This window comes from Chelonia mydas, chromosome 2 (genome assembly GCF_015237465.2).
Source record: "Chelonia mydas isolate rCheMyd1 chromosome 2, rCheMyd1.pri.v2, whole genome shotgun sequence".
NCBI classification, from domain to species: domain Eukaryota; kingdom Metazoa; phylum Chordata; order Testudines; family Cheloniidae; genus Chelonia; species Chelonia mydas.
In genome coordinates, this window is record NC_057850.1 from 103,399,417 (window position 1) to 103,412,037 (window position 12,621).

Genomic DNA, 12,621 nt, shown 5'->3' on the forward strand with positions numbered 1-12,621 from the left:
CCTCTGTGAATACCAATCTAGTGCATAGTCAAATTGTGGGGATGATTCTGCCCCCTGTATGCTGATCTGATGGTGTACAGGAATCAGAAATGAGCCACAAAGACCCTGTCCTGTCTCCTTTCCACCATCCCGCAAGCCCTGGCGTAGGACCCATGTGGATGGTGGCTGGAAATGGGAAGGGTGATTGCCAAACTGTTCAGCACTATGTAGATTCTGGGCTGCAATGCAGGTGTTGTTGTAAATTAAGGTAGTGCCACTTCTCCCTCCCCATCCCTGCCCATGTCACTTTGGTTCCCTTTGGCAACAGATTCTGGATGGCCAGATTCTGCATAAAATCACCTTTGCCCTCCCACCCTGGGGCTGCAGCTGCTGTGCATCTCTCAGAAGACATGCTGCAGAGCCTGGCCATTCCTACGTAAAGCCAAAATGTGAGCAGGAGAACTTCAAAGTTAAACTGAGTCACTGCTCTGAGTTTAAATATGATAATGCTTTTATCATGTTCTGGAAACGCAGAATGCTTATCCTCTCTCTTCCTTGCAAGTATACCAGCAACATATTCCAAGTCAGAAATATTTACATACTAAAATGGAACTCTACAGTATTAACACACACAGGAGCCACATGGAGTACTGCCAACGCCCAGTGATAGACACCATTTTAAAAAAGAAATTGATGTTGTGTGCTAATATAGTAAAACGGATTTTTTCCCCCCTCTCTCTAAATGTAGGAGGTGACGTATTAAGCCAATTTGAGCTTGATTTTAGTTACCTGAAAGCAGACTGGTAAGAGCAATGTGCTTAAGCTGTCAATGTTTTGAAGAAATACTCTCACTAATTTTTGCTGCATGCATAACACATAGTGTAGATGATAATTTCAGGATGTTCTAATAAAGTAATATTTATTTGTATTATTGTAGCACCAAGAGGCCCCAACTGAGATCAGAAAGTCATTGTGCTAGGCACAGTACACACGCAGGGTAAGAGAGAGTCCCTGCCCTGAAGAGCAGACAAAGGGGAGGGAGAAAGGAAGTAGCAGTATCCCCATTTTACACATGAGAAAACTGACACACAGAGATGAGGATATTCACACTGGTCACACAGGAAACCAACAACTACAAAAATTAGTTTTAAAAATAGTTTGCTGGAAAGTCCTAGCCGTTTTTTATATAACTCAATGGCAATATCTTTATATGGGATACCTCTGTTCAGTTTAGCTATGTTTCGGTGTTTTTATGCAAATTCTTACTAGTTTTTTTTAGAAATAAAGATGTGTGGTTGTCAGTATTTAAATATTTTTCATTGTGTAATGAATCATAAAGTAGTCCCTATTGGTTATTTTATGTCCCATAAATTGAACATCACTAAGAGAAGATTTGAAATTAACATCAAATGGACACTTGCTTCAATTAAACCTCGACATTGTGAATCAAGAGTAACACATCATCATCAGGTGCATTTAAAAACAGTTTTAGACATTTTCTTGTAACTTACAATTTTCAGGTACAGTATACTTATTTAACAATTACATTGAAACATTGATTATGTCTTATTTTGTGTGACATAGGGTGAAGTTCATCCCAGTGCAGAAGGTCCTTGTCACTGTTTAAGCCCTGTCATAGGTTTGTGCTGAAGGTGGGGTAGGAACAATTGTGCTAGCTCTGAATAGGCTGATCTTAGCAGGGCGAGGGATAGGCTGGGGACAGGCCAGAGGAGAGGACACAATCCAAGACTAGGCAGATCTACTAGCCAAGAATCCCATGGAGGGAGTTACATAAAATGAATCGTGTTTTATTGGATTAAATGGGAAATATTAGTTATAACACCTCGGTATTGTTTTTTAGGTATGTACCAGTCAAAGACCTGCTAGCTATCTATAAGGAATATTATGGCCAAGAAGTAATAACCGAAGGCACAATTATTGACTGTACTTACCTGCAGTTTCTCGAATTGTAAGTCACTGAGTTGTGAACTTCTTATTTCACAAAACATATGGGGAAAAATTATAATAACTCTCATAGTAAATCACTGAACCGGCATCTCTATGTTAGAGATTAGCCAAACTCAAACTTCTCTCCCAGACACCTTTGAACTTTGGGGAAATTTGGAATGAAGGTTTGGATCTGTATCTAAGTTTCACAGTTGTTACATTTTATAAATGAATATGACGTATATGATGAATACAATAGTTAGGCTGTATGTCTTAACAACATAAACCGGCCTGTGTTGCGAGGTAACAGCAATGTTTTGAAGCATGGCCATGTTGTGGCACTTCAGCAGTAAAACTGATCTTCTTCAATGAAGAGTGCAATATAGATGCGTAGCTATAGCTAGCTCTCTTTCCCACAGACATTTACACCAATGCAGACACTTCCAGAATACTACAGGTCTGAAGGATAGGAAGTGAAGTTGTTCCTCTTAGTTAAGAGAACCTGAACCGCGGTAATGACGACTTTAGAATATTTAGAGTCTCCTAGCTATGTTCATTAATTCAATTATTTACTAATTGGCTATGTCTACATTACCCAACAGTGGCGGCTACATATAGGGTATATGTAGCTACATGCCACAGTGAAAAGCAAGCTGCATCCACGATGCCGTGTGTAGCTGCATGTGTCAGCGAAAGGCTCTGGCAGTGGAGAAAGGCTTCAGCAGCTCCCCCACTGCCAGAGACTTTCGCTGCAACGAGTAAAGGCTCTGGCAGGAAAAGGCAGTCAGGAAAGAATGAGCCTTCTGCTGCTGAGCCATTTCCCCTCTGCCTCCCTCCACCAGAGCCTTTCCCCACGGGTAGTCTTTTCCTGGAGCGGGGAAAGGTGTTAGCTGTGGGGAGGCAGTGGGACAGTACACTCCTAAAAATAGCAGTGTAGTTGGGGAGGCAATGCTTTGGCAAGTTGAGAGCCATGTGTACGTGGGTACCTACCCACAGGCTTCAGGTATGTCTTTACTTTATTGGCCTAAGGGGTGCCTCACCCTCTACACTGCTATTTATACCTGTGCTGCAGGGAGTGTAGGTGTACCTGTCGTTGTGCTGAGTTGCAGAGCAGTGTAGAAAGCACAAATATTAGGAAATACCATCAAGATCACAATCTCTGATGTTACAGATCTTCTGATGTTATAGTAACAAACAAGGAAATCTCTCAACGTTACCATCCTTAAAGTTGGATAAATACTGGGTTATTATATAGGCGTCCACAAAGGCTTTGAAATGGGGGTATTTTCATATTATTTGTTAATGAAACACATGTATCTGAAGATTATTTATTTTTGCAGGCATGGAGAAATGCTTGCTGTTGCCAAGGTAACTTATTTTTTTTTCTTGTTAACAACTAGGTACCTATTAATGTTAAGATACACTGAACCATTTCACTAATTATACTGTGTTTTGTTTCATAGCTTTTCCCATCATATGCTAGCAAATCTCCATTTTTGGTGGAGAGATTCCATGAGTATTTCCTTGGAGGACTGGATGACATGGCATTTTGGTCAAATAATATTTTTCAGCTAGCAAGCCACATGTTAGAAAATGGGACCAGGTGAGATGTTGTTTTATGTGTTAGGATGCACCTCCTAGGAGACTACAGTAAAGTCAGATAAATTACCTTTGCTGTATTCAAGTTATGAAGTCTGTTTACTTGTTCTCAAGGAAACAGGCCCAGTCCCAGAATTGGAGCCTAAAACTGAAGACCTTACTTAATCAGAATTCAATGAGACTTAGGGCCCAATCCAACTCCCAGTGAAATCAGAAGATTCTCGTTGAGTTCAGAGAGAGTTAAAATGAACCCTAATTGTCTAAGAGTTGCAAGTTCAGGCTCGTATTTAGCTGGTATTATTTTCATAGAAAACTTTATCACTATAATACCACTTACACAAATATTTCACCTTTGCCCAGATAGGTTCACAATTCTTCCTGTGGAGAGCAGATCTCAGACAATTATACTGTTTGTCTAGATGAATAATGTTACTGCATGAAAATTGGAAAAAGCAAATCCTATAATCTGTTGTGTTACATGCTTGAAAAATGTCACTTTAATTAAGAACACTTTACCTTAGTAGGATTAGCCAGTTATTAGTGCCAAAGTAAGTTGTTACATAATCACACATGACATTCTTATGGATTCTAAATAATTCATCAACAACTTAAAAAAATACAAAAGGAATTTCTAAGGAATATAACAATGCCCTAATTTTGAATAAGCAGGCGCTATTGAGGGAGATGACCTCACTTCCCAGAGGAGGAATCTCTATGGATGAAAGTTCTATTTAGTTTAACTTCCATTAGAATATATAAAAAACTGTGTGTTTTCAATATTTCTTCAGTGGCTGCTTCATACCTGAGAACCCTCTATTTATAGAGTGCAATGGGGAGCACAAGAACAGCAACATGTAAGTATAATCCTGAAAGCTGCAAAGATTTACCTCTGAAAGAAGATACATCCATTTGTGTGGAAATCCAATTACATGGGTAACCTATCAAGGTCCCTCACTTCTCCTTTTTGGAAAAACTCTACTCCAGGGGAGAAATTTCTTCATGTATGAAGAGAGATACTTGTTTGATCTTTCCTTTGGGTGAAACTTAGGCCCTCCCCAACCCAAATAAATTTGCTTTGTATAGGGAAACTTTGTAAGAGATGGGAAGGGCTTCATCTTGTTGCCAGTGGATAGGGTATGGAGTAAGCACTCTGCCCCTCGGGACTGTGTTCCAGCACCTGGATTGGAGTAGGAGTGCAACATCTGCACACCCATGAATGAGGTCTGGTGGCTCACTGGCAATACACTTGTCTCTTACACAGCTAACATCAAAAAGCCCTACTATGTTGGTCTACGTGCATATGGAGTCCAGCTCTGTAGGACACAGGGTGTGTAGTCACCTGCACATCCATTCCACAGCTAACTTTCTGCTTGTGTTGTGTATGGCCTCTACACTACTGGTGAATTCTCATTGAACTGAAACTGCAATGAGTCAAACCTAAGAACATGAGAGACACAGGAGTTAGTCAAACTTTGATCATAAGAATTCAGATCATCCACTAAAATCTACACTCTAAGGGGTATATTTTTATTCCAAGAATTCATAATTAATCCTGGGAATTACATTCAGGATAAATAACATATTTAGTTTAGATAACAAAAAGATTCAGAGTTTTCTCAGCTTGTATATCTGAAGCTTTCGTATGTAATTCAGTTCAGTTTGCATCTAACTGGTACCGAGGCAATGGAGTGGGGTGGGGCAGCACAGCATAGAGAAATGGGTCACAGAGAGCTAACATGTAGGGGGGGGCGGGAGAGAAAAAGCAAATTGACAGAGATGGAGAAGAGAATCAGCAAATAGAAGTAGCGAGAGAAAGAGAGAAAGCAAGATGGCAGAGGAGTAGGAGTTTCCTTTGAGGGCTGTGTTTCCCATTTGTACCTAAACCTCTTCACGCTCACTAGTAAACAAGCAACTAATGCCCCATGCACAAACTGAAAAAGACTGGGGATTTTTGCTTGACAGGTAGATATGGGTATAAATCTCACATTTTGGGGAAGCCTGGAGGTGTGAGAGCTGCGCTACCTTTATCTTACCACTTTGTTATTTTGGATTTCAAGTTAGAAGAGATTAGCTTTTTATTTTATTTTATTTTCCCCTGTCTGCTTCCAGTGTTAGTCAGGGGAGACAATTAAATCTTCTGTAACCCTAACTTGCATTCCTTGCAACTCAAATGACTTCAACAGAGTATAAATTGGAGCAGGATTTGGTCTAATGTGTGTATGGCAATGGATTTACTAGCCTGAGGAAAGGCAAGTAGAGTATTTTAGAAATATACTCTAGTAATAACTTTCACAAATCATTTATTTGCTTGCCTGTGTATTACTGCTATCAAGATCACTAATAACTCATAAAAGAATTTGTATGCTTCTGGCTTTAAAATAAAAGAATTTCAATACCCAGGTTCAAATGACTAGTGTACAATATCTCAATTCAAATCCGTTTGTAGACAACATGGTTTGAATGTTGTTCTTACACATTTATAGTGTACCAGTAAAAATAATACTGATGATGAGGGGAAAACACCTAATGATGCTGATGTAATAGGTAATATCCAAGGACTAGATTCTCAGCTGGTGTTAACTGGCATCGTTCTATTAACATCAATGGAGTTAAACTGATGTAACTCAGTAGCAACCTGGTTCTAAGATCTTTTTATTATAAACATTGGGTAAACAGCCACCTGAATGGCATATGGCATGATCTTCAGCTTTTCTCATTCTATAATCATGGCATAAAATCTTCAGTCCAGTCATTAAATTGCATTTAATGGGTTTATCTTGTTAATTGTCCCTTCAGCAACATTTCTAATTATTACTGCCTCTTTATCTCAACAGAATTATACAGTCCAAAAAGGAACAGCACAAGAGTGTGACTTCTTCACTCACACAAACAACTGAAAAGAATATAAATTATACGGAGAAAGGAGTTTATTTCAATATGCAATCCTGGGCAACAGTAAGTCTGTTTAGATCAATAGTGCAGGGGGAGATAGATGGGCCATGCAAAATTTGGATCTGCTATCAATTGTTTTAGTTCCTCAGTCTGGTACATTGCAGGAGGGAAGAGAGTCTCCAGATGGGGATGGTAGCATTTTACACATTGGAACAGTGGTTATATTGTTGTATATAATGATATTACAGTATGTCTTTAATATTCATGCTTCATAGCAGCAGCTGGTTGCCCGCACGGGTCAAGAAGGAATCCTACTCTTAGTGCTGTTGTGAATTCTTTGCTAGTTGTGCTTTGGATTTCTTAGGGTTCTGCCTCTTTCTGAAGCAGCACTAAGGGCCTGATCCAAAGTCCACTAAGTCATACTTCTGGGTGAATTTTGTGACACTGTGTGTGTGCAGAATTCATGTCCCTGGCACATTTCTTTGCTTCCCCACAGAAAAATGACTTCTGATGGGGAAGCAAAGGGAAGCTGCAAGAGCAGTCACATGCCCCTCCCCAGCAGCGCAGGCAGGTTGGTTCAGGCGCCCAGAGCAGCTGGCTGAGACATAAATCACCTCCGGGGGCGGGGAGAGGAAGGCGCTTGGCAGTCGTGCGTGTGAGAGAAAAAGAGAGAGAGACACACACTCTATCCTTCTCACTCTCTGTTGCAGCGTGCTCAGCATGTAGGGACAGGGCTTGGGGTGTTTCTGAGGAAGTAGGCGTGGGGAAGGCTCTGTCCCCTCAGGCAGAGCAGAATGTAGCAGCCTGCCTGCTTAGTGAATTGTCCCATTGTCTTTATGAATTCCCCCCACGAATATAAAACAGGTGTAAAAGTTTTAAGGCTCCTTTACTTTGCCAGAGTGGTATAAAGGACAGAATGGCTGTATAAATGCTTATGGTGCTTTAGTGATTAAAACGGGTCTACATTTTTGGACTGAAAAAATTTCCTATCAAAATGTGCTCCATGAATTGTTTGCCACTGACCTTTCTGGAGATGGTCAGTAGCCAATATAAAATGTGAGTTTGATTCCCCAGCCCTCACTTGCTCTTCAGTTACCTATAATGTAACCCCGAGCGCATGGCTGCGTATATTTGCTGACTAATAACTAGAAATAAAGGATCAAACCTAGCTACCTTACTATTAGGCAAGGGGTTTTGGGTATTTCCTCCAATGTTCCTCACTTCCATTCTCCATCTATTGTATTGTAGTTTAAATAAATTACTGAAATAACTGGAACCAGAGTGATTATATTGTGTTATTTTGACAAATAAAATATGCAGAATTTTAAAATAGTGTGTGCAGAATTTTTAATTTTTTGGCACAGAATTCCCCCAGGAGTAACTGAGATCAATGTAAAGACTCCCACTGACCTACATGGGGCTTGGATCAGGTCCTTATTTGTTCAGAGTTCCTATTGGTAATGAAAATACATTGTGGATGTTTGTGGATGTTGTATTATTATTCCCATATTTCTTAAATTTTTACTTTTCTTTCAGAAGTCCCTCCACTTTATTAATGGTGCTTTTGCAAAGAATGTCAGGAGAGCATTTGCAGTCATGCATCAGCAATCCTCTAACCATGTCTCCAAGCCCACAGCCTCATACTTCCTGAAATCACCCTATGCCAGGCTTGGATGGTTGGTGCAGATTTCTCTCTCCTTTCTCCTTTCCCTCTCTCTTCATTTGTGAATATTTTAAGCAGCAGCAAAAGTATTAAATCTTTATTCCTTGAAGAGATTTTAAAGATACAGTTATGGGCCATATTAACCAGGATGCAAATGCTGGCAGCTGCCTACTTTAGCTTGGCGTTGCTATGAGGTATTGAGATATGGAGCCTTTTTGACTTTGGGGCACTGGTTTACTGCTGACCACATCCATATTGGTTGAAAGTCATGATCAAAGTTTGATCCAAAGCAAAACCCTGGTTCCAGATAACCCCAGTGCTTGGGAATGTTCAGATCTATATCAAAACTTTGTGGCTAGCCCCTAATGAACAAGACCAAAACTCCAAATCTGATTATGTACAAACTTTGGGAAAGCTTGGATCCAGATTTGGGTCTGGATCTGAACAACATGGCTTGGGACCATCATTACCATCTGATGAACATTTAATAGCCTGTGTGACATGAATGGGTTGTCTCAGTTGACACTATTCTTGGTAGCATTTTTAGTAGAGAAATCAAGGACTGAATCAGCATGGAGAATGATACCTACCCTCTCTCCTCTCCAGAAGAGGATCCATCCTGATTATGGCAGACACGCAATGGGGAAGAGAGATGGAGGAAGCTTGCACTGCTGCTAGTCTTGCTGTATCTGCTCTGGGACAAAAACTGGAGACTTCAGTCTCCAGGGCTGTTAATCTTGCACCCTTCACCAGTATTAAATTAATTTACTAAATAAATGCCAGTTTATTCTTTCTCTGTCAACCTATGTGAGCTCCATCAAGTAGCTGAGGCTCACCAAACCAAGTCTAATGAACAGATCAGAAATTGAGGCACAAATCATGGCGAATGTGAGCAGCACTCTGTCATGCTTCTTTGTTTCTGTCTTAGACACTGCTTGGTGGCTGCCAAATGCTACAATTCAGTAAATAAGAACACTTTCTGATGGCAATCCATGCAGATCACAGCCGTGTTAATAGAAGCTGCACCTCAGAGGCTCTAGTCAGTTTAGTTCAACAGAATAGGCTGAGATTCAATAAGTTTAAATCACTTGGAAAATGGCTTTATAGACTCGTAGGACTACGAGATGGTGAAAGTGACCAGTTAGCTTTGAAATGTGAATGTTTACATTTGCTGAACCAATGTGGTAATTGATGCTATGCTTTTGTTTTCTCCTTTGGTGTACAGGGCAATGACCTCAGGTGACTTAAACAAAGATGGTTATGAGGATCTCGTGGTTGGAGCACCAGGATACAGCAGATTGGGCCATGTTCATATAGGACGGGTGTACATAGTTTACAGTAATCGGTCAGGTTTGCCTCCAGTAAACATGGATCTAGACAAGGAAGCGGATCAAGTGCTGGAGGGTTGCCAGGTGGGGAATCAAGTCAGATATTTGTCATTTAAAACAATTTGCCTTTATTTTTTTATTAAAAGGTCAGTGCCCTTTATCCTTCCCTTGACTGATCAGTGGTGCTGTTAATTTTTTTCTTACAAAGAGCTGTTATGTTTCTGAAATGTCTCTCCTGTAAATCAGGATGTTATGTGCATTTAAAGAAAAACAATCCCTGTTATTATAAAAGGTCCTTGTGGCTGAATTAAAGATGTTCTATTTATTCTTCTCTCCACCAGGCAAATTAACACTAAAACAAACTGGGACCCTTAACTGACACCGAGGTTGTGTCCATCCATGCCATGGGATCTATACATCGCTACCGGGCCACTACATAGTTGGGCTGAAAACTGCCCTTTGGTTCTTTTTGAATATACGAGGGCTATTTATCTTACTTGTTTTATAGTGCCTCTGACTATAGTAGCTATAATACTGCTTAGGCATAGCTTGGAGGAGCTGGGAACCCCACAACTTATGAATTTGAGTCTTGAGAGCTCAGTACCTATTTCCACTGGGCTTGGGGAGGATGCGGCGCACATTGTTGAAGTGCTATACATGTTTAGGAATCTCCAACCTACCTATTAGAGGTGCTCTTTGTGGATTCACAGCTCCTCCAGATACAAAACAGAACAGGAAGCCACATAAATTACTCGGGTTTCAGAGTAGCAGCCGTGTTAGTCTGTATCCTCTAAAAGAAAAGGAGGACTTGTGGCACCTGAGAGACTAACCAATTTATTTGAGCATAAGCTTTTGTGAGCTACAGCTCACTTCATCGGATGTATTCAGTGGAAAATACAGTGGGGAGATTTATATACACAGAGAACATGAAACAATGGGTGTTACCATACACACTGTAAGGGGGTATTGCCAATTTAGAAAAGGACCGGGAAATCATACAGGAAGATTTGGATGACGTTGTAAACTGGAGTAATAGTAATAGGATGAAATTTAATAGTGAGAAGTGTAAGGTTATGCATTTAAGGATTAATAACAAGAATTTTAGTTATAAGCTGGGGATGCATCAATTAGAAGTAATGGAGGAGGAGAAGGACCTTGGAGTATTGGTTGATCATAGGATGACTATGAGCCGGCAATGTGATATGGCCATGAAAAAAGCTAATGCGGTCTTGGGATGCATCAGGTGAAGTATTTCCAGTAGACATAAGGAGGTTTTAGTACTGTTATACAAGGCACTGGTGAGACCTCGCCTGGAATACTGTGTGCAGTTCTGGTTTCCTATGTGTAAGAAGGATGAATTCAAACTGGAACAGGTACAGAGAAGGGCTACTAGGATGGTCCGAGGAATGGAAAACCTGTCTTATGAAAGGAGACTCAAGGAGCTTGGCTTGTTTAGCCTAACTAAAAGAAGGTTGAAGGGAGATATGATTGCTCTCTATAAATATATCACAGGGATAAATACCGGAGAGGGAGAGGAATTATTTAAGCTCAGTACCAATATGGACACAAGAACAAATGGATATAAACTGGTCATTGGGAGGTTTAGACTTGAAATTAGACGAAGGTTTCTAACCATCAGAGGAGTGAAGTTTTGGAATAGCCTTCCAAGGGAAGCAGTGGGGGCAAAAGACCTATCTGGCTTTAAGATTAAACTCAATAAGTTTATGGAGGAGATGGTATGATGGGATAACATGATTTTGGTAATTAATTGATCTTTAAATATTCATGGTAAATAGGCCCAATGGCCTGTGCTGTGATGTTAGATGGAGTGGGATCTGAGTTACTACAGAAAATTCTTTCCTGGATATCTGGCTGGTGAATATTGCTTATATGCTCAGGGTTTAGCTGATCGCCATATTTGGGGTCGGGAAGGAATTTTCCTCCAGGACAGATTGGAAGAGGCCCTGGAGGTTTTTCGCCTTCCTCTGTAGCATGGGGCACGGGGTCACTTGCTGGAGGATTCTCTGCTCCTTGAAGTCTTTAAACCATGATTTGAGGACTTCAATAGCTCAGACATAGGTGAGAGGTTTTTCGCAGGAGTGGGTGGGTGAGATTCTGTGGCCTGCGTTGTGCAGGAGGTCAGACTGGATGATCATAATGGTCCCTTCTGACCTTAGTATCTATGAATCTATGAGAGTGATCAGGTAAGGTGAGCTATTACCAGCAGCAGAGCGGGGCGGGGGGACGGACCTTTTGTAGTTATAATCAAAGTGGGCCATTTCCAGCAGTTGACAAGAACGTCTGAGGAACAGTGAGGGGTGGAGGTGGGAAATAAACATGGAGAAATAGTTTTACTTTGTGTAATGACCCATCCACTCCCAGTCTCTATTCAAGCCTAAGTTAAATTGTATCCAGTTTGCAAATTAATTCCAATTCAGCAGTCTCTCATTGGAGTCTGTTTTTGAAGTTTTTTTGTTGAAGAATTGCCACTTTTAGGTCTGTAATCGAGTGACCAGAGAGATTGAAGTGTTCTCCGACTGATTTATGAATGTTATAATTCTTGACGTCTGATTTGTGTCCATTTATTCTTTTACGTAGAGACTGTCCAGTTTGACCAATGTACATGTCAGAGAGGCATTGCTGCCACATGATAGCATATATCACATTGGTAAATGTGCAGGTGAACGAGCCTCTGATGGTGTGGCTGATGTGATTAGGCCCTATGATGGTGTCCCCGAATAGATATGTGGACACAGTTGGCAACGGGCTTTGTTGCAAGGATAGGTTCCTGGGTTAGTGGTTCTGTTGTGTGGTGTGTGGTTGCTGGTGAGTATTTGCTTCAGATTGGGGGGCTGTCTGTAAGCAAGGACTGGCCTGTCTCCCAAGATCTGTGAGAGTGATGGGTCGTCCCTCAGGATAGGTTGTAGATCCTTGATGATGCGTTGGAGAGGTTTTAGCTGGGGGCTGAAGGTGATGGCTAGTGGCGTTCTGTTATTTTCTTTGTTGGGCCTTTCCCGTAGTAGGTGACTTCTGGATACTCTTCTGGCTCTGTCAATCTGTTTCTTCACTTCAGCAGGTGGGTACTGTAGTTATAAGAATGCTTGATAGAGATCTTGCAGGTGTTTGTCTCTGTCTGAGGGGTTGGAGCAAATGCGGTTGTATTGTAGAGCTTGGCTGTAGACAATGGCTCATGTGGTGTGGTCAGGGTGAAAG

The 12,621-nt window shown here is 41.0% G+C and overlaps 1 protein-coding gene across 1 annotated transcript in view; it reads left to right on the forward strand.

The window, feature by feature from the left end:
* GPLD1 (glycosylphosphatidylinositol specific phospholipase D1) overlaps positions 1-12,621 on the forward strand; it is a 42,703-nt gene that overhangs the window by 12,009 nt on the left and 18,073 nt on the right. The window contains exons 7-14 of the mRNA XM_007060384.4: positions 728-782; positions 1,841-1,948; positions 3,267-3,294; positions 3,390-3,529; positions 4,314-4,379; positions 6,360-6,480; positions 7,954-8,093; positions 9,306-9,492. Of these exons, the coding sequence (XP_007060446.2) occupies positions 728-782; positions 1,841-1,948; positions 3,267-3,294; positions 3,390-3,529; positions 4,314-4,379; positions 6,360-6,480; positions 7,954-8,093; positions 9,306-9,492 (845 nt within the window). The remainder of the gene's footprint in view (positions 1-727; positions 783-1,840; positions 1,949-3,266; positions 3,295-3,389; positions 3,530-4,313; positions 4,380-6,359; positions 6,481-7,953; positions 8,094-9,305; positions 9,493-12,621) is intronic.